The sequence below is a fragment of the Dermacentor variabilis genome, chromosome 2 (genome assembly GCF_050947875.1).
Source record: "Dermacentor variabilis isolate Ectoservices chromosome 2, ASM5094787v1, whole genome shotgun sequence".
NCBI classification, from domain to species: domain Eukaryota; kingdom Metazoa; phylum Arthropoda; class Arachnida; order Ixodida; family Ixodidae; genus Dermacentor; species Dermacentor variabilis.
The window spans coordinates 239,221,743-239,249,251 of NC_134569.1; the positions used below are offsets into that span (position 1 = coordinate 239,221,743).

Below are 27,509 nucleotides of genomic sequence, written 5' to 3' on the forward strand. Positions count from 1 at the left end.
AGAACAAGGTCAGCCAGATCGTCTGTTCCATGCCTGCAGTGCAACCAGTGAGCCAGCCGGATCGCCAGTGCTTAGCACGAGTGCGAGCCGTTCGGGCAACCGCTGTTCCTGCTCTGCGTCACCTGCCTTCTCGGTTACGAAGACACGTTACCCTCGGAATTGTTCAGTGTACCCTATTACGAAAGAATTATACATGTACGAACAACAAATGCATAGTGCCACTCTAAAGTACAAAAATTAATCACAACAAAGAGAACGTACATGTTGTGTGCGCGCGAAACCAAGCACGCGTGTTATCGCGTGCTGTCTGCGCATGCTCTCTGCCCGGCTATCTCTTATCGGGTAGCCCGTGCTGGTTTTAAAAGACCGCTCGCACGGGCCCACCGCGCGCAGTATGTAACCTGTTGGCTGCCTGCCAAGTAGCAGGAATAAACGTTCTTTCGACGCTACGTCTACGCCGCCCAGTTCTTGGATGCCAGACATGACATATTGGCGACGAGGATGGGATGACCGCCGTACGGAATTCGCAGTGTGAAGAACCTGGCCTCTGTGTAAAAGCTTCCCGCCACGAAGATTTCCCTGCGGTGAAATTCCTGAAACTGGCATCACGGCAGCCGAAACTTCCAAGTGAGTCATGAGTCACATCGGCCACATTGAACCTTTCGACGAGACCACGAGTGACTGGCGCTCGTACGAGGAAAGGTTGAAAGCCTATCTTTTGGTCAACGATGTTCCAGTAGCAAAGAAGGTTCCTGCGTTCCTGAGTCTCATCGGCGCGAAGACCTACGCGCTGCTCAAGTCGCTGACGGCACCGGACGCACCGTCGTCACGAGAGTTTGACAGTCTCCTGAAACTCCTGAGCGATCACCTGGCACCGCAGTCGTCTGTCATCGCAGAGCGTGCTAAATTTTACAAGCGGTCACAGCGAAGCGGTGAGTCCATTACCGAATTTGTCGCGGAACTTCGAAGGCTGGTGCAGAGTTGCGAATTTGGAAGTTTCTTGGATGAAGCGCTCCGGGACTGTTTCGTTTGCGGCCTGCTCCGCGAGGACATTCAGCGTGTGTTGTTCACGGAAGACAAAAAGCTAACCTTCCAAAAGGCCGTAGATAGAGCTCTTGCCATGGAAACTGCAACGATTAGCGCGGCGTTCACGCATAACAGCGCATCCCCGGCGTACGAAGTGAATAAGGTTCGAGGCGAAAAGCAGTCTGTGATGTCGGCAAGCTGCTTCCGTTGCGGGTCACCCAATCACTCTAGCGAAGCATGCCCTCATATCGGCGATACATGTTACAATTGTAACCGAAAAGGGCATATTCAACGCGCCTGCAGGAAAGGAAAGAAAGCTAGGGAGGCAAAGCTCCGGAAACGTGTGAAGATGCTCACGTCCGTCCGAAACGAGTCGTCTGTCTCACTTAAATCATTCAACGCAGACCCATTTACTGTACCCGTGAACGTTGACGGTGTCCTACTGACGATGGAGCTTGACACCGGCGCAGCCGTATCCGTCATATCATGGCGCGAATTCCAGAGGTTGTTTCCACGTAAGCGACTTCAGCCAGCATCGTTAAAGCTGCGCACGTATACTGGGGCCATAGTAAAACCGAAGGGTCTGGCGAAAGTCGTCGTGCGCCACAACGACCAGTGCGTGGAGCTTCCCCTGTACGTCGTGGACTCTACAGGACCGGCACTCCTCGGCAGAGAATGGTTGCAAGATATTCGTTTGGATTGGAAGAACCTAGTTTTTTTGAATCACCTTGGTCTCTCTCGAGAAATATCAAAGCACTGGCAAGAAAAGCTGGAAGCCATGCTAGAAAGCCATTCCGAACTTTTCAAGGATGAGCTAGGTACCATCACGGAAGAGCAGGCCGAGCTTGTCCTTCGCGAAGGGTCACAGCCGAAGTTTGTAAAGGCAAGAAGCGTTCCCTTTGCTCTGCAACGTGCAGTAGAAGCGGAACTTGTGAAAATGGAGAAGCTTGGCATCATAACGCCTGTTGCTACAAGCGAATACGCAACGCCCTTGGTACCGGTAGTGAAGAGGGATGGAAGCCTCCGACTGTGTGGCGATTATAAAACCACCGTCAATCCCTGTCTAGAAGTAGACCGCTACCCGCTACCTCGGATAGATGACCTTCTCGCAGCGCTTGCAGGAGGGGAGGAATTTTCGAAGATTGACCTGAGTAGGGCCTACCAGCAGGTAGTTATGGCGGAAGGCTCCCGGAAACTACTGACGATAAACACGCATAAGGGCTTGTATACTATGAACCGTCTGGCTTTCGGCATTTCGTCCGCCCCAAGCATATTTCAAAGAATTATGGACAACATGCTGAAAGGGTTGGAAGGAGTCAGTTGCTACCTTGACGACATCCTGGTCACAGGCAAGACCAAGCGAGAGCACTTCCGTAACTTGGAAGCCGTCTTGTCAAGATTGCAGGAACGCGGTGTGCGCATCCGGCGCGATAAGTGCTCGTTCTTTCAACGAGAGCTCCGTTATCTGGGCCACGTCATCAACGCCGAGGGTGTTTGCGCATCGCCTGAAAAGGTACTGGCACTACTAAATGCGCCTGCTCCAAAAGACAAGCAGCAACTGCAGTCATTCCTTGGGATGGTCAATTATTACGGCAAGTTTGTTCAGCGACTCTCGACTTTGGCACAGCCGTTGTACAGGCTGCTAAAGCAAACAACGGAGTGGACGTGGGATGCGTCATGCCAGCTTGCTTTCACGGAGATAAAAGCAGCTATGGCTTCCCCTCCAGTTCTTGCCCATTATGATCCGAAGCGACCGCTTCAACTTGCCTGCGACGCATCTCAGTACGGTATAGGCGCAGTTCTTTCGCAGAAAATGATAAATGGATCAGTTCGACCGGTTGCCTACGCATCCCGCACCTTGTCAAGTGCCGAAAAGAACTACAGTCAGATCGAGAAAGAAGCCCTTGCCCTCGTATTCGGCGTAAAGAAGTTTCACTTCTACGTCTACGGTAGGTTCTTCACGCTTGTGACTGACCATAAACCACTGCAAACAATTCTCGGCCCGAAAACAGGCATTCCCGCGATGGCAGCTGCCCGCATGCAGCGTTGGGCGCTGACGCTGTCAGCCTACAACTATGCTCTTGAATTCAAGAAATCTTCCGATAATGCGGAAGCAGACTGTTTATCGCGCTTGCCGCTCGACAGCAGCGAAAAGCAATCAGAAGAAGAAAGCGAAATTTTTTATTCGCTTCGTTTGGAAACGCTGCCTGTCACAGGCCAAGACATCGCTCGTGAAACGAGGCGTGATCCATTACTAAGCAAGGTACTGAACTTCACAAGTGCTGGCTGGCCGTCGCATGTCGCTGAGAAGGAGTTGAAACATTTCTTCGACAAGCGTTTGGAGCTCACAGTTCATCAAGGGTGTTTAATGTACGGCATGAGAGTAGTTGTGCCTTCAAAACACCGAGCCTTCTTGCTTGAGGAACTTCATCAGGGTCATCCCGGTATCGTAAGATGCAAAGAACTCGCGAGGAGCTACGTCTGGTGGCCTGGTATCGACGCGGACCTAGAGCAACACGTGAAGAAATGTGAAGAGTGTCAACAGCAACGGAACGAACCAGCACCGGCTCCGCTTCATCCATGGTCATGGCCGACTTCGCCGTGGCAAAGAGTTCACTTGGATTTTGCTGGACCCATGAAAGACAAAATGTTCCTTGTTGCTGTGGACGCACACTCAAAATGGCCGGAAGTTTATGTCATGCAGAGGACTACGGCGTACCACACAATTCAGTGTCTCCAAGACCTGTTCTCGCGTTTTGGCGTACCCGAGACCATCGTGACCGACAACGGACCACAGTTCGTTTCCGAAGAATTCAAGAGCTTCGTCAAAGGCTTCGGTGGTCGTCATATCGTGAGTGCAGCGTACCATCCAAGCACGAATGGCCTTGCGGAGAGATTTGTACAGACAATGAAATCTGCGTTGCGGAAAGGACGACCCCAAGACTCCTTGCAGGCAACCTTACAGACGTTCCTGGTGACGTACCGCAACACGCCGCATGCGACTACAAGAGAAACTCCAGCAAACCTTTTCATAGGTAGACGACTGCGCACGAGACTCGACGCAGTCAAGCCTTCTGTCGGGGGAAGAGTGGCTCAGCAACAGCTCTCCGATATGGTGCGACGCAAGGCACGTGAGCGACTTTTCAACATCAATGATGAGGTCCTCGTGAGGAATTACAGAGGTCCTGAGAAATGGGTCCCTGGCACTATCATTCAGCAGTCTGGCCCCGTTTCATACAAGGTTCGCGTTAGAACGAATCATGGGGTGCTCATTTGGCGTCGTCATCAAGACCAGCTACTGCTCAGCATCGACAGCTCAAAGCAGAGCATCACGGAAGATTTTATTCCAGATTTCAGGGATCCTGAGAGCGCCAACGAGCCATTTCCAGCTGCGGCCCCTGCGGCAACGACCGACCCTCCAGGGGAGCGACGCTATCCACAGAGGGACCGGCGACCTCCTGACAGATATCAGCCATAGCATTAGTTGCATTGTATAATGTGGCAAAAGGACTTTGTGCTCATTAGGAGGAAGGAGATGTTGTGTGCGCGCGAAACCAAGCACGCGTGTTATCGCGTGCTGTCTGCGCATGCTCTCTGCCCGGCTATCTCTTATCGGGTAGCCCGTGCTGGTTTTAAAAGACCGCTCGCACGGGCCCACCGCGCGCAGTATGTAACCTGTTGGCTGCCTGCCAAGTAGCAGGAATAAACGTTCTTTCGACGCTACGTCTACGCCGCCCAGTTCTTGGATGCCAGACATGACAGTACAGATAATCAAATCAGTTATAACCAAGGAAAAATATATTCATAAAATAAATCCCTACAATAGAAGGATGCAACCGATTCTACTCATGAATCTTTTTGAAAAAAGGATGTACGAAACAATTCTGTTATACAGATGTGTTCGCGTACTTTAAATTTGCTGTGAATACGCTGATAATGGTAGTATGGTTATCTCAAATACTTGTCCCTTTGGATGGCAACGGTAGAACAGCAAATACTGGTAAGTTTTATAGACTGCCAACATAGGAAGCAGAGTATCTTTCTGACAGCATCGAAAGTGGAAAGCAGACTCGATAGCGATATCGCGTGGTGCAATGAGGACACGCAAGAATATCCAATGCAGTAGCCGAGTCTGGGTTTTGTTTATCTGCTGGCGTAAACGAGACAGCTACGTGTGGCAATCTTTCAGATGACATCTTTGTGTACACACATTTCTTGTTCGAACCGCCTGCAACCGTGCACAGCCATCACTCAAAACGGGATACCGCGTTGATTAATTAGTTTGTTTAATTGTGGAAATGGACTCCCCGTTTTATGAGGGGCTTTCACTGACGAACTTTGGAATCACGCACAATTTGTTCACATGAATCCTTGCACATGACTTACTGTAACGTGCGAAAGCGGCTTCCCAGCATAGCACAGCTCAAACACGACAAAATGTCGAGTCAGGCAGCAGTCATTTGTGCCTGGAAACAGAAAAAAAAGAAAAGATTCATAGAGCCGATGATGTAGATTCATTGAACCGTTAATAATTAAGTGCTCGTGAATAACACACATGCCTTAGTAAGGATTTATTTGATATAGGCAGCATTCTAAAAGTACTTTGTGCAGAACTTGAAAACAAGACGCAATAAATTTGTAATACATAATAATACATACAATAATAGTACATACAAGTGGGGAAAAGTTTATATCAAGATTTAAAACATTCTGCTGAGATAGGACGCGTGTTATGGAGTCGCGGACAGAAATCATGCCAGTGTCCCACAAGCCTGGTTTCCCATATTCTATTAAGACATATAAGCGAATTATTAAGCGTACATCAGAGTTGCGGAGTGGGCGAGATTCATTCCATTCCCATTTTGTTTCGCAGAATGGAGATGCCCGTATAATTGCACTTAACGCCTGGTAATGCTAAAAGTTGGATCATTCCCACTCCTGGAGTGGCTGAGCTGATCCATTCAATTTTCTACAATTTCAGCAAAGGAAATACTATATCTATTATTGTTTACTGGCTGAGAGTTTGTGTGTGTCGTAAGTAAAAAAAAAATTGAAAGTTTTAACAAAGTTACAAATAATACGACGCACTAGTTTCTTGCGCGGGAACGCACGCGCTTTGTGGAATATTATCTCTGCGGCGCGTTGTGGCCTGTAGTATATTATGGTGAGGCATCGGCGTTTAATCGACAGTAACGAAGCAGCGCCTAAGCACGAAGCATGAAGCAGAAGCATGAAGCAGTCCTCGGCTTCGACTTTCAGGGTTTTGGCCAAGGATTGAATAGCTGTCTTTTTCATTTATCGATTGTCAACTGCTTTGCTAGCCTCATTATCATTTAGCTAATCAGACCACGCAGATGCCCTTTTCTTCACCTGGGCCAGTGGCCTTCCCCTGGTCCGCTTCTATTCCGCCGCAGGAGTTACCTGTGGATCTGTTTCTACGCAATGGCGTCACATCAGTTCCTGTGGCTCTTGACCCAGCCAATGACGGAGTCATACGGATGACGAATCCAAAAGCGATTCAAGCGGAATTGCGATCGGCGACGGCCCGTTTCCAGAATATCACTGAGGTCTGCCAGTTTGGCAGGGGTGGTATCCTCTGCATTTCTGCAGACCAGTCCTGTGTACACGACCTTTTAAAGTGTTCGCAGTTTGCCGCCAATCCGGTGAGCGCATTTATTCCTCCCCACTTCGCATGTGTGCATGGGCTTGTCCGCGGCGTCGACGTGAACATGACACCGGCGGAAGTTTAGAGATGTTTTCACCGGCGTGTGTAATTTCAGTTTATCGGTGTAGATGTGTGGTCGAGAAAAACAGGATCCCTACTGAGTCGGTCATAGCCACATTTGAAGGGACAATTCGACCATCAGAGATATAAAGGCATGGCCTCAAATCTACAGAGTGAAACCTCTGTCCCCTCGTCCTCTCCAATGTGTGAAATGCTGGCGCTACGGACACACCTTAAAGGGTTGTAGATCTGCTCTCAGGTGCCAAATTTGTGGTGAAGAGCACAATTCTAGCGAGTGCAAAAGCAAGAAAGAAAGAGGTTGCCTCTGCAATGACGCGCACTCTGCTGATTATTCTAATTGCTCAGCAAAGGCACGGGAAATTCAAATTCTGGTTGAACGAAGACGTTGTTCCCGTAGAGAAGCCGTAACTGAAATTAACGCTGGGACACAGGGATGCGCCGGTGTCACAGGCCGCCAGGCGACAGCAACGGATGCGTCTCTTTCACGTTCTATTCCTGATGCCATCGAAAGGGCAATGGAAACAGCTATGGAGCGCCTAGCTCGAAACCTTTGCGAGTCCTTGACACAAATTCTAACTAGCCAGATGGCGCAGATTTTCGGAACAACAACAGCAGTTGGTATAACTTCTCAAACAACTGACTGTGCACGTCGTTCAAATGAAGAAGTAACTGTCAATTGCACGTCCCAAGATGTCTAAATTGTAGGCCCATCCGTCGATGTCAACCAGAGCCAATGCTCAGGCTTCAATGATAACACACAGGGCGCAGATGATATGGACGTGGATCCTCGATAGTTAAAACAGTGTAGCTCCCCTTTGTCTAAAAAAGCTACAACCCTAACTCAGTCAAAGACGAAAAAATATCCGAAAGACAGCCTTACAAATGAAGATTTCTTAAATGGAAGCATTTTAAGTAAGGCAGTTACTGAGTCCATACTTTCGCAACCGTAGGTCTCCTCGAAATTCTTCATTGAAATCGCCACTCAGTTCACTCTGCAGCAACAAATTTATTGTATTTATTATCGAAGTTCTCCTCGGATATTATTGCTTTGCAAGAAACATGGCTTTCTGGACATCAATCTTTTTAATTGAGTAACTATCGATCTTTCCGACTGGACCGTCCATCGAAGGCCGGAGGTTCAGCTTTCTTTATCACTAACAGAATTAGCCTTAAGGCAAAGATTTCACATAAATATATGTCTCCCGAAAGGGAAATTTTTGCATTAGGTATAACCATACCAGGGTGTTTACCTCTTTCGTTAGTAAATTTATACTTTCCAGCGGGTGTGCAGAACACTCGATGTTTGGATTCAGCAGTGACTTCATGGTGTCAGGACAAAATTCTTGTTGGAGATTTCAACTCCCATCACACGTGCTGGGGCTTTCGAACAGACCAATGTGGCAAACGCTTGTGGAACCGGACAGTAGATAATAATCTGTCTTGTCTGAACTCTAGAATTCCTACATATATTTGCAAACAGTCCCGCTCCGCATTGGATTTAAGTTTCGTAAGTTCGTCCTTCACTAGCTCATCCAGGAGAGCCTTGGACTGTGCCACCAACATTGACCACTTTCCAATAATGGTTGAAATTGTTTGCCCAATTATGCCATCATGCTCCCAGGTACGCGTATTTGTAGATTATAATAAATTGAAATCCGATCTTAAGGCACATTTGGCTTCTTATTCTGAAGAGCATGAATACACCAAGGCTGTGAAACTTTGTGCGGTAATTAAAAGAACATACAAAAAGGCTGAATTTAGTGTTACATCTGCAAAGAGAACATCTTATAACCGTTGGTGGAATACAGACTACACGCGAGACCACCGACGCCGACAGGGAGCTTGGAAGCAGCTCCTCTACAACCAGTGCCCTCAAAATTGGTCTGATTACAAGTTTCACGCTGTTGTATTTAAATGCACAGTTGCTCAAGCTCAAGAACATTAGGATAGGAAACACTATGATTTCCTTTCTAAATATAAAAACAAAAAATCGTTGTTTAGATATATGAGATATCGGAAATTCTGCCATCGCCAATTAATATTGATTATGCCAATCTGTCTCCCCATGAAATGAGAAACTCTCTTGAACTCCTTGCTAAAGGCTTGGAAAGTAGATTCACGTCATCGATGTCCTATAATTTGCAAAATTTAGCCCCGTCATCAGTGTTTACTGAAGTTACATTGCCTGCATTAGCTCAAGTTATTCGAAACTTACCCTTGTCAGCCCCTGGTCCTGATGGAATTACCGTTCACATCATAAAACATTTATTCGATCTATCTCCTCGAGGCTTTCTAAACGTTATAAACTGTTCCTTATACAAAGCCTGGATACCTTACGATTGGAAAGTAGCTAAAGTAATCCCGATAACCAAAAAACAAGGAGTAGGTTATAACATAGAAATCAGACCTATTTCTTTTACTTCTAATATGGTCAAGCTCATAGAGAGGGTATTACATTGCAGAATTACTACCTGGATGACGGATAATTTAATATTAAGTCCAAATCAAATAGGCTTCAGAGCTAATTGCTCAATAGGTTGTGCTCATGCTGATTTAGAGAGCCGCATCCAACTTGCCCGGAAAAGGAGAGAATATTGTGCTTTGGTGAAATTAGATACAGCTAAAGCTTATGACAGCAGTGAACATTCAATTTTACTGGATATTCTGCAGCGTCATAAGATCCCAAATTATATTACTGCGTGGTTGGCAGAATTTTTGCGATCAAGAGAATTTTATTGCTTCAAGGACGGATATTCCTCGTCTAAATTCAGTCACTCGGGGTGTTCCCCAAGGAGCAGTTTTATCGCCAATATTATTTAATATATTAATGAGCTCCATTCCCACTTGTCAGGACGTGCATGTTTACGTGTATGCAGATGACATTGCATTCTTTGCGGCTGGCAGTGACATTAACGCTTTATACCAAAAATTACAAGGATACATGAGTATGCAAGAGGTACGGCTTCAGACAATTTGTATGTCATTAAATGTAACCAAAAGCGCAATTTTAGTGTTCCCGGTTACGAATCCGGTTTGAATTTCTATAGCTTATAAACAAGAACCCAATCCACAGGTTGAGTCTCTAAAATATTTGGGAATCACATATAATGGAAAACTCAACTGGAGTCCACACATAGAAAGTGTAGCGGGTAAGGCGCAACGTGCTTTAGGTATTCTGCGCAGAATGAGTAACCGACAATATGGACTACGCAGGGATTCACTGTTGATGATTTAAAAATATAGATATGCTTCTCATATTGGAATTTGGGTGTGTCTTGTTCTCAGGTGACCCTGCTTATAAAATAAAGCCTATGGTTCTTTTGGAGCATGAGACCCTACGCCTGTGTCTGGGACTCCCCAGGTTTGTGGCGATTAATGGTATCTACCAGGAAGCGCGCCTTCCAACATAGCCCTGCAGATTTGGCATCTTAACAATTCAAGCATTTCTGAAATTTTACAGCTTGCTGCTTTGACGATCCAAATACGCCTTTATTAATTATCCAAAATCCTTTTTCCTTGCTCATTGGCCTCGCTTTCACACTCCACCGATTATATTTGTACAAAAGCAATTAGATAGCCTGAATGTGAAAATTCGAGAGGTAATTCCATCAACCGAATCAAATCAGAATATTAAGATAGATTTTGATGACATTTCCCAAACTCTTAAGTTTCAATCAGCCGCTTCATTAAATAACCTGTTGCAAGATTACCTAGCACACGTATACAAATAAATAACATGATAGCTACAGACGCTTCAGTAAACAACAAAAAGGCGGGCATAGGCATTTTCTCGCTTCCGCTTCGGTGGTCATTCTTCTTGAGACTGCCAGATTTCGCATCCGTTTTTGAAGCCGAACTTTTAGCAGTGACTTTAGTGCTTCGGAAACTCCCTTCAAACTCAATAAGTGCGGTTATTATAACAGATTCCCTTTCGGTCTGTACTTCGCTTACAGCTTCATCCAATTCGGCAACTCTAAAGACGTTTCTAACATTAGTTCCTCCACAGTTGATTCTCTAAAACTATTATGGGTACCTGGCCACTGTGGCTTACATTCAAATGAAATGACAGACTCATTAGCGCGAGCATCCCTGAGTGGACCTATAATGCCGGTTACTCCAGTAGTGGCGCACATAACAGCAAGTCTCCTTTCTGCAGTGCCTTAGGGCCTTGAAAGTATGTATAATAAATAAATAAATAAATAAATAAATAAATAAATAAATAAATAAATAAATAAATAAATAAATAAATAAATAAATTAGATATAGAAAATATTCAAGTCATAGAGATGTCAATGAATTATAACAACATGGACAGAATATCAGCCCCTAAAATTTCCGTGGTAAATCCAGGGGTACCCATGAAGACAATCAGATGTAGTGATCACGATATTACGCTGCCGTGTCCCTCAATTAAACGCATATTTACACAGGACTCGTCTGACGCTATCGCCTCTGTGTCCATACTGCCAGGAAATAGAATCATTAGATCACTACTTTCTGGTATGTCGGCGATACAAATTGTTAAGAAAAAGACATCTAGAACTTCCGCTTGCTAAATAAGGGTTAATGATATCATCAGAAATCATACCATCTTTCGGTGCATCAATTATAGGGGTCAGCCACAGGGACGTGTTTGATGCCGTTTGCGGTTACATACAATAAACAAAAGAAATAACTTTTTGATTATTCTCCTGTAATTTATTAGTTTCAGTATGTTTCCTTATCTTTCTTTCTTATATTTTTTCGTCAAATAAGTAACACTTCAAAAGAATAGGTAATCGCTTCAGAACGCAATTCTCCCCCAGTGTGGGTGTGAGCCTAATATGAGGCTAATATATATCATCATCAGCAGCAGCATGCAGCTCTGCTGGCCGCGCGCTCGAGCCAGCGCTCGACCACAGACATGGTCAGACCAGATGCGTTCAGTGATTTCGTCGGTGTTCGACCGACGAGTAATAAGGAATGCGTGAGATTGTAAACCACACCTTGTCCCACAACTGGTGACCACGGACGCCAGACGACAACACGCCACTTGTTCATCCATCGGAGTTCGCAAGGCCATTATCACTTCCTGGGCTACGCCGCCAGAAACCTCTCGTCACGACAGATCATGTACACCGCACTCCGCGACGATGCCTCGACGAACGCCATGACAACCATCCATGTCGTCGCCAACAGGCTACTCGAATTCTGGCAGACCGACTCAGAACTCGGGTTTCAGAGCATCGAGTCACTTTCACGGCGAAGCTGTTTATGGCTAGGTTGTGGCGGATCTCGTCTACGTGGACATAGGCCAACAATTTAAACACCTCTCCACCGCCAACGCCTCTTTCCTAAGTTGTGTATGCTCCTCTCCACGAGCACCATCTCACTCCCGACATTGCGCAATACAGCGGCGCGCGGTCTTCGACAGCTACCTGTGTGGCGCACTAGAGCGCCCGCTGTGAACGGCGTAGCCGCGCTATAATAAAGCGTCATTTTCTCTATCCACCAATCGTGTGTGACCGTCTTTGGTTCGCCGGAGCCTTGGCCGCGATCGGCTACGTGCGTGATGCGCAACAGCGCGAAGTTGCCGCGGGTGCGTTGCGGCAGTGCATCTCCTCCGAAGACGTGAAGCAAGAGACTGGGTGCGGGACGTGTCGCGATCGAAACGTATATGTTGCATGTCTTTGGGACTATTAAGCTCGCCGACAATGCATTCACCGTCATCGTGGGATATTTCAATGACAATGAGAGCAGACCCGACGGGGCGTGGATACTTAGCTTCATGTTGAAGCGCTTTGGCCTCAAGTGCTTCACCGATGCCACCGTACCCACCACTCGCCACCAATCGTGCATCGACGTAACTTTTGTGAAGAACAACAAAACAGTGAAAATGCAACCACTTGCCTTTATCCCAGTGGTCACAAGGCAAGGATTACAATGGTCACGATATAAATGATGACAACCGGGATCTTTGAGTAAATATCTTCATTCGCCCAATACTAAACTCCTAATAGTCATATTCAGCATAGCAAACCTCCAACATAGCAAAACCAACCATAGCGCCAGCTTTGCTGGACTTCTCTCTTCACAGGGTGGAAGGGCTCTGAATTGTTAGATGGCACCATGTGACGTCACAAACAGCGAAGTTCGACGACGTCATCAGTGCGCTACCGCCTCCCGTCATCGCCATCGTCGGCATATTCTCCACTCCCCGCCTCCTCAAAACCCGTACGATGTCCTGAAGACGAAACTCATACGCCGGACATCCCAGTCGGAACAGCGTAGACTGCAGAAACTGCTCGCCACAGAGGAGCTTGGTGACAGAAGACTCACGAAGCTTCTGCGTCGCATGCAGCACCTCTTCGGAGACCGCTGTGCTGCACTGGACGCCTCCATCCTGCGCGAGCTGCTATTGCAGCGACTACCTCAGCAGGTGTGGATGATCTTGAGCCTATCGTCATCCGAATCATTTGACTCACTCGTACAGATGGCTGATCAGATCATGGATGTCGGTGCACCCGTACTCGTTGCCATCAAGAGACCGCCCGCTCAATCACTCGACGCACCGGTCCGTGATGACCACTTAGACCATCTCCTTCCCCAAAACGAGATGCTCAATCGCAAGGTCGGCCAACTGACCGCCCAAATGAACTTGCTCAAGGCCAACCATCAGCGTAGCGTGTTACACGACCACCGCCACTGCCGCAGTCACGTCCGTTTGCCGAGTATCCACCACGGCATGTGTTGGTACCACCACCAGTACGGAGCCCACGCACGTCAGTGCCGCGAACCTTGCACATTTGTGGGAAACGCGGCGGCGCGCACTGTAGGCGGCAAGTGCTTTCGACGTAACAACCAGCCGCCTATTTCACTTCACCGACAGCGTCAATAAGGTGCGTAATCTCGTCGACACCGGTCCGGAGGTGTGCGTAATCCCTCCTACGCTGGAGGACCACCGCCGCCGCCTCAAAACCCCACCTGTCACAGCCGTTAATTGTTAGAACATACGGACCTACGGACAGAAGTCTGTCACCCTTGACATCAGCTTGCGAAGGACGTTCAGAAGGATCTTCTTGATCGCCGAATTCCATGTGCAAATTATTGGTGCGGGTTTCTTCTGGCATATTTCGCTTGTGCTCGACCTCCGCCATAGGCTTCTCCTGGATTCCGAAACCAACCTACCGGTTCAATGCGCCACATCTAGTTTACTACCCTTGCGTCTTGTACAAACACATGCCAAGTGTTCCCACTGTGGTCTTCCTTTCTCGAAGAGTTTTGAGATCTCTTCCGTGTGCCTTCTCTCGAATACCCGGTGCGACACAACGTCACCCATCACATTGTTATTGAGCGTGCACCAGTTTTTGTACGCCCTCGTCGTATTGCTCCTGACTGTTACAAGTTCGCGCGGCAAGAATTAGAGCGTATGCTCGATCTCGGATACGGACGCCGATCATCTGGTATATGGTCATCACCACTACACATGGTCCCCAAGCCCTCCATTGACTGTAGACCGTGCGGTGACAACTGCGCCCACAGCAAAGTGACAGTACTGGATCAGTATCACATACCACACATTCAGGACTTTGCTGCGTTGCTGCACGGGTGCACAATATACAGCAAGATAAACCTAGTGAAGGCATGCCACCAAATACCTATGGAACCTGCCGACGTATCAAAGGCAGCCATAATGACATCTTGGGCATGTTTGAGTACCTTAGGATGTCACTCGGTCAGCGCAACACCACACAAATGTTTCAATAATTTTCCGATCAGGTTCTCCGTGGTTTGCGCTGCTGTTTCACATACATCGACGACATCCTCGTCTTCAACGCTTCAGCAGACGACCACGCACTTCGCCTGCGCCATGTGTTTGAACGACTCCGGAAGTACGGGCTAGTCGTGAACGGACCAAAGAGCGAGTTTGGGTCGGTGCACTGGATTTTCTTGGTGATCGCGTCGATGTTCGCCGGGATATCTCCACCTGCTGCTCATGTGGAAGCTATAGTGCAATTTCCACGAACTGCGACCACAACGCTACTAAGACAATTCCTTGGGCTTGACAATTATTATCGGCAGTTCATTCCTTACTGCACTGTCATCTTGCAACCGCTTAACACACTCCTGTCCAGTCAGACGATGCCAAGACGGCTTTCATTTTCATGAAGGAAGCGCTCACGAACGCGACTCTCCTTGCACATCCCTGAAGTCACTCACGGTGGACGCCTCGGACATCGCCGTCAGTGGAGTGCTGCAGAAGTTGGTCCATGGCGGGTGGCAGCCGGTCGCATTTTTCTAGCGAAAATTCTCGCAGGCCGATTGTTGCTACAGCACTTTCGGTAGTGAAATACTGGCGGTCTACTTGGCCGTGAGACATTTCCGCTCCTTCTTCGAAGGTCGGCAATTTTACATGCTCACTGACCACAAACCACTCACGGTTTTACCGCTACCAACCCTGCCCACACTCCCCGTGAGATTCGCCAACTTGCCTACATATCCGAATCCACGAGCGACATTTGGCACATCAGCGGCACAGACAACCCAGTCGCTGGCGCACTATCCCGTACACAAGCCAACATAACTGTCCAGGAGTGTCCACCTGTGGATTTTGCAGCTATGGCTACAGCACAGCGAGATGGCAGTGAACTTCAGGCCTTATAACTGAAGAATAATTCCCTCCAACTTCAAGACGTGCAATATTCAAGTTGCGATATTCCCTTGGTTTGTGACGTCTGCACAGGTTGTCCCGGCCCCTAATTTCCGTCGCAATTTCGCCGTATCGTCTTTGATGCCATGCATTCCTTGTGCCAGCCTGGTATTCGTGCGACTCAGCACCTCGTCACTACACGATACCTGTGTCCATGCATGCATATGGACGTCCGACGCTGTACACGGGCTTGTCTGCTGTGCCAGCAAATGAAAGCAGCGCCACACCGTCAGACCGCTGGAAACCTTGCAGCCTCCTGATGTGACCAGGTCGACGCGCACATCGACCTGGTCGGTCCTTTGCCGCCATGCAAGGACAATTGCTATATCTTAACGTGCATTGACCGGTTCACGCGTTGGCCTGAGGCCAGCGCTATCACCGCAGATACAGTCGCCTTAGGTCTGTGGGTGCAGAAAAACCAGACAGACGCTGGTGCCTGGTGTCCACAAATTCTATCTTTAGCTCAATCAGGCAGATTCTGGATTCCGCCGATTCCACTGCTCGCGCACCGTCAGTATGCTGGGCGGGTCGTCGTCATCTTTTGCGACCGGACCATTGTGGCACGTAGTAGCGCGCTACAGGAACCCCCCTTCCAGCGAGGAAGCCGCGAGCTGGACGAATGGCGAAGCGCGGATGGCGGTGGTGCGAAACGCACGCAGCGGACAGGCGGGAGGCAATGTGACGGCAGAAGTGGCTAGAGCGTCACACCCCCGTATTCTTAAACACGCCTTCACTCAACGCTTCTCCGCGATTCAGCCAAGTCGAGGCGACGGGGCTTCCTTCACTCAAGTGCCGTTGCGTTTCATGGACACTACTCTCCCTTTCCTCCGCCGTTTGAAAATGCGCCCTCGACTCGAGCGAAGTGCAACGACGGAGAAAAGCGTCTGATATCGAGACTATTCTTAAACGTGCTTATAAAAACTACAATTATTTAAGACAAATATGTGTTTCCGTTAATTTGTCTTCCTAATGAAACGACTACATGGCGTAAGGCACGCCTTTGGCTCCGCAACGCTGCCACTGTGAGCATTCGACTAATAGATCAAGCGACTGTGAGGTTTGGCAACGATTGCATCCCAACAGCTGAGAGCCCGACGCATGGCTGAAAACCAAGAAAATTCGCGCCAGCATTTGTCCGCTGCTCTTTGTTTCCTAGGGCTTCATTGGTTGTTCAGGTTGCGGTTGTTAATCGCGATTATTATGGGTGATTTTGTCCGTGTGTGTATGGTAACCGAGCTGGATTGACTTCGTAGGAGGCCACAGATGGAACAGCCGATGGGCAGCTTTGTTTACCTTTAAGACCCAGTGGTGCTGGAAGTTTGCTGAAAGCAACAACAGGACAGAAAATATAGGTGAGCGAGCCATCTTTGCACGGAAGCGCATTATGCTGATGCGGTTTTTGTGAGGTTGCTGTGGCGCTGACGATAAAGTGTTTCCGGTGCTCAAGCATGACTGACTCCAGTTGTCGATGCTGCCGAAATTAGTACCCGAAGCATATTCAAGGCAGCATAAGCTTGCGCAAAACATTTTTTTTTGCTAGTGGGATCTTGTGGGAGTTTCGGCACGAGAATCTCTTATTAGTTCCGCTTTTTTAAACAAAAATGTAGAATGTACCAATCGCCGCCTGTGTCCAACGATCATTCCAGTATCACGTATGAGATCTTTCAGTAGAGGAGAAGCCGTTATAGTATACTTGTGGCAGAATGCATATGGTTGAGTGCGTAGCACCGGCAGTTTGAAGAAAAGCATTTTTGAGTCCTGTACTTTGTTTTAGAAGTCATGGTGGTTAGTCCATTGGTTCAAATTGTAGCACACATGGTCAATGAACCAGCACTAGTGCCTGCATTTCCAGTGCTTCATCCACATCACACATATGCTACACAATGTTTTAATCTTAAAAAAATTCACTTGTCAGTAGTTCATCACCAGCATTAGTGTTTTCTCGCCTTACCCTTTTCAGTGTGCTATGTGGTAACAACTGATGCACGTTCCATAAACTGTGCTTTAAGTTCACGCAATGACCACATTTTTTGTTTGTGCTACGTCTTTTCATTTCCGTTGCTTAGGTACACTAAATTTACTTCGCGTGCGAATGCCCTGTGTACATAAAATTTTTGGCATTCTGGTGCAGGATGTGGGCCTTAGAAGGACCCGTTGATACAAAAATCAACGTCTGTGCTGCACAGCAAGGCTTGTTGCAGACCTGAAGGCATCGATTGATACGGTGCCTGCCTGTTGGAATCGCAGCAGCTCGCTTCCCTGAAAGAACCTGTGTGCTCATGAAGTACTTGACTAACCTACCCGGTAATTAGTCTGTGCTTATTTTCAGAAACGTTGTAGTAAGATGGATGCTACGTCTCCCCACATTGACAAAATGGCGAAATGGACACCGGGTTATTTCGAACCACAAATATGAAACAGCTATACCATAGGGAAATTACATTCCTAGTCTATTCCTCTCCATGTGTCATATAAACTCGTTTTGGAGAGCATATATTCATGATTATAATGTGCGAAGTCATCAATTGCCCATGATGTGTCGCGATTGCAACTGCCCACAATTTATGATGCAGCAGTATCTCAGCATTTGTAGCCAGCACTTTAGTATTTACTGGTATGCACAAGCTACTTTAGCATGAGCAAGTGTACATTAAGAAATATGCCATAATTCTATGTTTGATCTCAGCTTGTCTAAGTAACGGTAGTGATGCACTCTTTGCTGTATTTTCAAGCATCGTCATTCTGACAGTCTGCATCACCATTTGATCAAAGTTGGCATCCCACAAGACACGCTGCTACCCTGGGTTTTGTTCCTCGGTCAATTGCTGAACATCTGCAAGCCCCATGGAAGCCAGCTGTCATCCTTATCCAATGGAGGAAATTCATTGTTCCGGCCCTCATAATTAATGTTAAGCTGAAGCTAGAACCAGAGCAGGAACAGCATATATTCTACAAGGATTTACGACTGCATGCCGTCGGATGACTACACCCGACAGGCTACTGCCTAGAACACAGACGGTGTTTTATTCTAGAATATATTTGTAAGCAGTCCTATTGCTTCTGTTGTTAAGATCAGAGTTCACGCTGTATTTGCATATTATCAAAGAATAAAAGATGACCATAATGTTAATTTATTGTTTTAGGAAAAAAATTGGCACTTAGATGACCAGAAATTAAGGAGTACGTACCGTTTTAATAAATATGAAAGAAAAAGAAACATGGATAAAGAATACGAGTTCAGCTACAATGTGTCTATGAAGACAAATGCATGCAGTCAAACTGCTTTTAGTGGTGATATTTGAGCTGGTAGGATGTCAGATACGGTAGCATAGACGACTTAGCCGGAATAGTGCGACAGCTATTGTATTGCAACAATACAGATGAAATGGAGCTTTTCTCCAAGTCCACACCAATGCAAGCGCAACACACACAACTCTTTTGGAAAGGCAGATGCTCTGCGTGCTTGTGTTGGCAGCCTGGTTCCTCCGTAAAACAAGGGGTTGGTGGTAAACATACAGTAATGTTAAGGCCCATGAAAAGAAGCTTAGGTACATTATTCGTTTTCTTTAATTTCCTTTTCGTACTAATTAACTTTCTTTAAGATTTTTGAGTTCTAGAACGCGATTTTTTTCCATTTATTAGATCATGCTCTTTTTATTCATATTTGGAAAGAAACATTTTTCAGCAGGTTTGGCACTTTCACAGCAAGACCAACATACAGTGATTTAACACATACATAATCATCCCTCTAGAGAGCTGGAATATTCGCAACAAAGATACGCGAGATATATCTGCTACCACTTGCTAGCAATGTCTGTATTAGGAGCTGCCACTGCACTGCTACAGCTTTTTTATCACAATAAAAAATAATGTGATTTACAAAAACTCTACTGTGCTGTATTGTTATTCTGTCTCTTTTTCATTCAAGCAAAACATTAAATTCAGCTGTGTATATATTCAGGTATAATTCTTAATGCCGTTTCATGGTTGGTCACTTCCTCGTTGGGCTCGGACGTTCCTAGGCATGATAAGCTAATTAAACTGACTATTTTTAAGCAAACCTCACGTAATTATTGCTTACGACTCTAAATTAAGCCAATTGCACACGGTCCACGCAAAATTACAGTACATGCATATTTTTTCGCTAGCGTAACTAGGTGCAATGAATTGAAAAAAGAAATTAAGTGACCGCACCTGCTCGTATATAGAGATGATCGCCTTGCTGCGGTGTGCTTCGCCGTCCTTGGTTTAGCATAGTCAGTGACCATCTACACAAGTACAAACCGCTCGAATTGGGCGACTGCCAGCGCTTGCAAGCAATACACGCACACAGGAAATGCACGCACTCAACATGATCATCATCATCAGCCTGGTTTCGCCCACTGCAGGGCAAAGGCCTCTCCCATACTTCTCCAACAACCCCGGTCGTGTACTAATTGTGGCCATGTCGTCCCTGCAAACTTCTTAATCTCATCCGCCCACCTAACTTTCTGCCGCCCCCAGCTTCCCTTCCCTTGACATCCAGTCCATAACCCTTACTGAACATCGGTTATCTTCCCTCCCCATTACATGTCCTGCCCATGCCCCCCCCCCCATTTCTTTTTCTTGATTTCAACTAAGATGTCATTAACTCGCGTTTGTTTCCCTCACCCAATCTGCTCATTTCTTATCCCTTAACGTTACACCCATCATTCTTCTTTCCATAGCTCGTTGAGTCGCCCTCAATTTAAGTAGAACCCCTTTCGTAAGTCTCCATGTTTCTGCTCCGTAGGTGAGTGGTGGTAAGACACAGCTATTATACACTTTTCTCTTGAGGCATAATGGCAACCTGCTGTTCATGACGTGGGATGCCTGCCAAACGCACCCCAGGCCATTCTTATTCTTCTGATTATTTCCGTCTCATGATCCGGATCTGCCGTCACTACCTGCCCTAAGTAGATGTGAGTAGATGCCCTAAGTAGAGCTTAAGTGCAAAGCTAAAGCTTGGTATCGCTGTAAATAATTCGCCCTTCAGCCAAAGCTCTCAGTTATTTGTTAGTTACGAACACATAACTTGATGTCTATTTTCGCATTCGTTTTGAATATGACGAACTGCTAGTGTGAAACATGAACGTGCTTTTTGCACACATGTCGCCTATATATTTCGCATCGCAATGAAATATTTATCAGAAGTCAGCGTTTCGTCCTTGCTTCATCCTTGTCTTCATGTTTAGACATATACACTGGTAAACATAAATAATATTTCAGTTCTAGACCAAACGAGAATAAGATTTGCACATTAACTACATACGTAGCCTTCTACTGTGGAAACGCAGGCACCTGGCGTTTGTGTTGTCAATTCGTAGTAATTCAAACAAATATTCATGAAAATTGTAACTGAAACACAAAAGTCGGCGTTCCTGTTCTTATTTCGTTTCTCCTGTGTAATTATTATGTACGCCTGCATTTCCATGCGATGAACGCACCTGCGTTGTGCTGTAGACATCTGTAAAATACGGTCACAGAAAGGTAGGCAATTTAATATTTAAAATGACACAAAAGTCCTCCTTAGTGATAAAGAAGTTCATACACAACTTTGAATTAAGCAGTCACGGTAGGGACAAACATTTTGTCACATTTACTGTGAGCCCCCTTGTTTGATGTTTACAAACGCAGTTTTTCTCGTTATGCCCTTTATTGCAGATTTATAAACTCCACTTCTAGGCGGCACCGGAACCTGGAAAGAATAACGCCATGCCAAGTAGTACATCTTCGTTGCACACCTCTTGAGTATTAACTTTCAAAATTACAGCCGTTGTGCGCACGTATGTTCCTGATGCGAAATTATACTGAGCATTTACTCAGACGCTGGCTCGTGTAGCTCGGCAGCAAATTTTCCAGTAAGAAACAACCTTGGCACAAATAGACAAAATGAAACGGCGAAAATTTCTTAGTTCGTTCATTAACATGGTTCAGCTCTTTCACGGCGAACCTGTTAGCGTTACTATTTTAGAAGCGCTCGAAAACGTTGTATGCGTGTTTTTGCCGTCTCCTGACAGACTTGGATAATTCGCGAAGTTTATATTTAAAGGGAATGTGAGACATGTTGGTGGTGACTTCAAGGAAGCTTATTAACTTGTTGCTTAATTAGAGTTTAAATTAATATTTCTAACCTGTCGTGCTTTTGCTGGTTTAGAAGCGTTAGATTGAATGCTTACAATGTTTTCTCACTGCTTTGATTTAATCAAAAGTGGTAGAAGAATTATATTTTCGTACAGAATATGGAGTATGTTAAGGACAATGCGTACTGGAAGATTAAATTGTGTAGGTCGCTTACAATAGTCGTAGAAAATGACTACTTATATAAGCGCTCCAGAGCTATACAAGAGCATATTACAAATATCGCAAACGTTTGCCCTATGTATTGAGCTCTACGTGCCACAAACGCGATACTTTGAGGTAATAAGGGAAATCCTGTGTGTGACACATAGCTGAACTTTCAATAACGTCAGGTAATTGTAGCTTTTGCAAAACATTCCTTAATGAAGTGCTAGAAAACATAAAACAGCCTTTATCAGCTGTGTATCCCAGTGCCTCAGAGAATACTCGTCACACCAACTTTATTTGGGAACAACGTACTGCACGCCAAATGTAAAGCGTGGCCGAACATTGGTGTTTATGCCTTGCTTATGAGATTAGCAATTAATTATTGAAGGTTCACCTATTGTCTCCCTATTTCCATACGTTATACGAGGTTCAGAGTAGGTTTTCTCAGTGCGATCGGCGAACTGAACAAGAGAGAGAGAGAGAGAGAGAGAGAGAGAGAAGAGAGATAATGAACTTTAATTCTGAGCATGCGCAGTCTGGGCCCTAGGTAGGCGGCCTCCTTCCAGGCAGCCTTGCAGATGATTTTCTCCCGTGCCCGACCAATGAGGCTGCTCTGTGTCTTCAGGTCCGGGCCTGATAGCTTAGCCTCCCACTTATTTGCAGTTAGTGTTTTGGAGTCCACGGTGCCATCTTTTCCTACAGATCCCCGTACCATATGGCATAGGGTACCTGGGACATCACACCACGTGCAGATGTATAAATGCTCAGTAGGTGAGATTCGATGCAATATGATACTGTGAACGTAGCTGTTGGTTTGCAATTTCCTGAGGGTTACTGCTTCTTCTCTAGTCAAGCTGTGATGAGGTGGTGGTTAAGATCTTCTGTCTAGCCTGTAGTGTTGCAGAACATCGGTGTGCTTTTTGGGGACTTAATCTGTCGTTCTTGGCGCGACCTTTGTGAAACGGCGCTGAAGGGGAATTCGGGCGAAGGCGTCGGCTGCCTCATTCGACAGAAGGGACTCGTGCCCCAGAGACCAAACGATGTATGTATCTGGTAGGTGCTTCTTTGCCGTTTCGGTGAGAATTTGTAGCACTTGTCTTGAGTTCTCCCTTTCTGAAAATTCCTCCAAGGAGCTTGTGAATGAGTGAGTATTATTGCTCGCAGGCTGAGATGGCCAGGGCTATTGCTGTTTCTTCTGCTGTATCTACTTCTCTTGTTAAGAAGCTAGTTGCCGTTTTCTCTTTGTCCTTGCTGTCGATGACGCTGATAGCTTTGGCTGAAGTTCCCGAATATTTTCCTCCATCGATGTACCGTGGGTCCATATTTTGGCCGTAGGTTTATCGGAGAGAATCTATTCTGGCTTTTCTTCTTCCTTCATGGTGGGCTGCATGCATATTTCTTGAAATAGGGGCTAAAGAGATGTACTCTGGGATTGTGTCTGGGATTGTATTGTTCTCGCCGCGAAGTTTCATTGCTTCAGTATATCTTAATCCTCTGAGTTTTGCCCTACCTGTTTCAGGAAATTCGAGACATTAGAGTTGGTTAACTCTGCCTGTTGCGACTGGCTCCTCCCAGGTGTTGCGGAGACCTAAGTGGAGTATAGTTGTGTTGAGGCGCGTTTGGAGATCGCAATGGCAATCTGGATGGTCTTCCAGAAGAGGATATTCAGTTTTTCGATTTCTTCATTCTTGTCTATGTAAGGGGTGCTGTAGGCGATTCTGCTGATGATGAGGGCTTCGATTTATCTGACCATTTTGTTCTTTCAAGCTGTGTCTTCTGTTTGCTACCCGCCGTACTAACGATGCTACTTGCGTGATGGTTTCTTGCAGTTTGCGTAGGCTGGCAGCGCATGAACCGTCCGTGTGTACAGGCAGGCCGAGGATTCTGAGCAACTGTACTTCAGGGATTCGCGCAACATTCAGACAGAGTTATGGTTCTCGGATTTCACCTTATGGCAGTCTTCCCCTGGTTCTCGCTTCTAGTATGAGAAGCTTCGATTTTTATGGCTCGCACGCGCGCCCGCAGGCCCTGAGGTAGTTTTCTGTACGGTCCACCACTTCTTGAAGTGCATTCTTTTGTGTTCCTGGGGACCTGCCTGTTGTCCAGATGGAAATGTCATCTGCACAGAGGGCGTGTCTTATTCACTCCATTTCTTTTAATACATTTGGCTGTTTCAGCATGGCTATGTTAAAAAGGTGAGGCGAGATGTCAGAGCCCTGCGCAGTTCCTTTGTTTACCATCTCAAACTTGTGCGACTCGAGGCTGCCAAGGGCCACTGTCGCTGTTCTGATGGTGAGGTAGTTTTGTACGTAGCGATATGCTCTTTTGCCAAAGTGCGTGTCCCGGACGTTCTTCAATACTACCTTATGAGAGACGTTGTCAAAGGATCATTTAACGCCCACGACCAGGATTGTGCTCGTGATGTGTTTTTCGAGATGATCCATGACGTGCTTTTTCAGCTGTGGCAAGATGTCTCGAGTCGTTAAGTGGGGGCAGAATCCATACATGGTGTCGGTCATGTACCCGTTTTCTTCTATGTATGGAGTTAAGCTGTTAGGCCGGCGGATGATGTCAGGAATATGGGTCGCATGTTCGTATTCCAAGTGGTTTGTCTGGCTTCGGGATCATGATGACCTCAGCGTGTTTACAGATGGCTGGGATGTTCCACTTGCCCAGCTTTCGTGGATTGCGTTGACGAGATATTCTGCCGCGTTATTGATTAGGTTACGGAGGGTCTTGTTGATTATGCGGTCTTTGCCTGGGGTTGTGTTTCGGGTGAGCTTTGCCAGTGCCGGTATTATTATATTTGGTACAATAGCGGAGTGTAATGGGTAATATGTAGGTGATTTACGAAGTGTACGGATTCATTAAGTGAAGATTTTGCAGCAAATTACGTATTCGACTTCTCCGAAGCATTATAACGTGGCGAATTTAGTTCACTGTCACAAGAGAACTGTAACTGCCACCAAGTTCAAGCTCTCTGAAAATGTAAGAATAAAAAGATGGAGGACGCTTGATCTGCGCCTTTAAGAGTGAAACGCGATAGCATTAAAAAAACTCTAACTTCTTCTCACGCTTCCCGGCAACTGGAGCGTATGTAACCATAATGTTTACCGGGTAATGCTGGCCGCGAACGCTATGCAAGAAGGCGGCGCTTTATGGTGGAAACGCGGCCTCTTGGATGGGCCGCGATGGATGGATCGATGGATGTTATGAGCGTCCCCTTTGAAACGGGGCAGTGGGTTGCGCCGCCAAGCTCTTGCTATTATACTGCCTAATGTCCTACATAGGTTAAAAAAGAAAAAAAAACCTATGAACTCCCATAACCAAATTTTCTGACCCCGTATTGCGAACTTTGCTTTTGTACGTCTCCGTTTTTTGTCGTTTCCCTACTTTTCGTCCATCAATCTTCTAATCGCCTCTCACTAATCTCTACTGCTGACATGTTTACTTTTCCACTGCTCTCGCTGAACCCAAGGGATTCAAGGAGGCCAGTGGTGCCTAAATCGACCGCTGGGCAGACGACTTCACATTCTAATAAAAAATGCTCCATCGTTTCCCTAGTGTTACGTTTCGCCTACGACGCGCGGTATAGCCGGCGCGGATGCAACGGACGCTGGGGCTTCGTTCAAAGCGGCAGACATTTTGGCCCGTTCGGCGCCGCCGCTACGCCTCCCCGCCAAGCGCGTCCAGGCATGTTCCAATGCCACGTGTCTTCGTGTGTGCGTGTGTGTGTGTGTGTGTGCATGTTGGTGCCCACGCTTGTCAAAGCGCGGCAGCCGGGGAGAGGAGCTCCCCCAACTGTGAAGCGAGGAGGTCTGACCGGCGCCGGCCCGGCGGATGCGTCATCTACGCGTCCCAACGTGCCCGAGCGGCACACGGCCCGGCGGATGCGCCACCTACTCTTCCCAACGTGCCCGAGCGGCACAGTCACGTGCGCGTCTATAGAGGCGTTCCTTCTTGCCCTCAACTGCGAGAGTATAAAAGCAGCTGCCCCCGGACGCCGAAAGAAGGCTCCGATTTCTTCTGTTGAGTAACGTGCTCTCCCGTCTCTCTACTTCGGTCGACCTGACCGCCCACTCTTTGCGATGTTAGAATAAACAAGTTGTTCTGTTACCTGTCGACTCATGCTTTGCCGGGACCTTCGGATGCTTCCAGTTGTGCCCCAGGTCGCCAGGCCAACGCTACCCTTGGGGCTTGCGACCCAGGTGCAACAACGGGCGTCAGCGCTGAGGTTCCAACAACTGTCTGCCAGCGGTGGGATCGCGACAACGGAGGCCAGCAGCGAAGATTTGCAGTTGACTGTATGCTGAGCAGCTCAACGACCATCCGGGAGCAGTGCAACGAGCCCTGTGTGATGACTGGTTGCCTGCAGCGGAACGACTGCGCTGAATTCTTGGCTGCGAGGTTTGGTGAGTGCGGGACTTTCTTCTTCTGAGTTTTTGCCTGGCTTTTGTTAGTGTCAGAAACAGAGCTGGTAATTGTGGTTGTCGTTGCTGCCGGGTTAGTTTGCGGCAAGACAATAATAGGCAGTAGAGAAAGCAGCATTCAGAGCAGCCATGGATTTGAAGTCGTTGCGCAAACCGAAATTGCTGGAGCTTGCAAGAGAGTTGGGTCTGGATGTCTCAGACAAACTCACAAAACCAGAACTGCTAAGGGCTATTCTTGAGTTAGAAGCTGAGGATGACGAGCTGTCGGAATGCCTTGAGACCATTGAGGAGAGGGAGACGGCAAAAAGACAGGAGAGCGAACTTAAAGAACAAAAAGAGCGAGAGCAACAAGAGAAAAAAGAAGAGCGCGACCGTCAACACGCGTTGGAAATGAAGCGTCTCGAGATTGAGATGGAACGCGCTCGTAATGGAAGTCAGGCACACGGTGCAGGAGAACGAGTATTGTTCAAAATGACTGATCTGATGCGGCCGTTTAAGCTTGGAGAGGACATTGGTTTGTTCCTGGTTAACTTTGAGCGAACGTGCGAGAAGCAGGGGTTCTCTCGGGAAACGTGGCCACAGCGCTTGCTCACTTTGTTACCCGGCGAGGCGGCCGACATAGTCGCTCGCTTGAATAGAGAGGAGGCAGAGGATTTCGACAAAGTGAAATCGAGTCTGCTAAAAAAGTACAGGCTGTCAGCGGAGGCGTTCCGTCGGAAGTTTCGGGAAAATGAGAAAGGCAGAAGTGAGTCATATACAGAGTTTGCGTACAGGCTTATGTCAAACATGCAGGAGTGGCTCAAAGAAGAGAAAGCGTTTGGTGACCACGAGAAAGTTCTGCAGTGTTTCGGGCTGGAACAGTTTTATAGTCGGTTACCTGAGAACGTGCGGTACTGGGTCTTGGATAGGCCAGACGTTAGTACGGTGGCTAGAGCCGCTGAGCTAGCCGAGGAGTTTGTGACGCGTCGGGCTCGCGGAGCTAAGGACGGGCAAAAGGGTGAATTTGGCTCCAAGTTTGAGAGGCCAAAGTTCACACCCATGAGAGCAAGGGGCGACACACGTAGTGCGGATGCGAGTGAAAGCAGTCCGACCGAACGTAAGGAGACGGCGGCAGCCGAAGCCGAACGCAGAAAGCGGTTCGAGACGAGGCAAGCGCGCGTGTGTTATACGTGCCAGAAGCCGGGTCACTTTTCGGCGCAGTGTCCGGAAACAAAAACAAAAGTTGTGTTTTTGTCAATATGCAGCACTGACGAGAACATGAAGCTTCTCGAGCCTTACATGCGAGACCTCCTCGTGAACGGGAAAGAGTGCC

At 47.1% G+C, this 27,509-nt stretch overlaps 1 protein-coding gene across 1 annotated transcript in view; it reads right to left on the bottom strand.

Annotated features, from left to right (window-relative positions):
* Positions 1–27,509, bottom strand: part of LOC142570731 (serine/threonine-protein kinase haspin-like) — a 141,936-nt gene that overhangs the window by 24,181 nt on the left and 90,246 nt on the right. Inside the window, exon 7 of the mRNA XM_075679075.1 lies at positions 5,413–5,492. Within this exon, the coding sequence (XP_075535190.1) occupies positions 5,413–5,492 (80 nt within the window). The remainder of the gene's footprint in view (positions 1–5,412; positions 5,493–27,509) is intronic.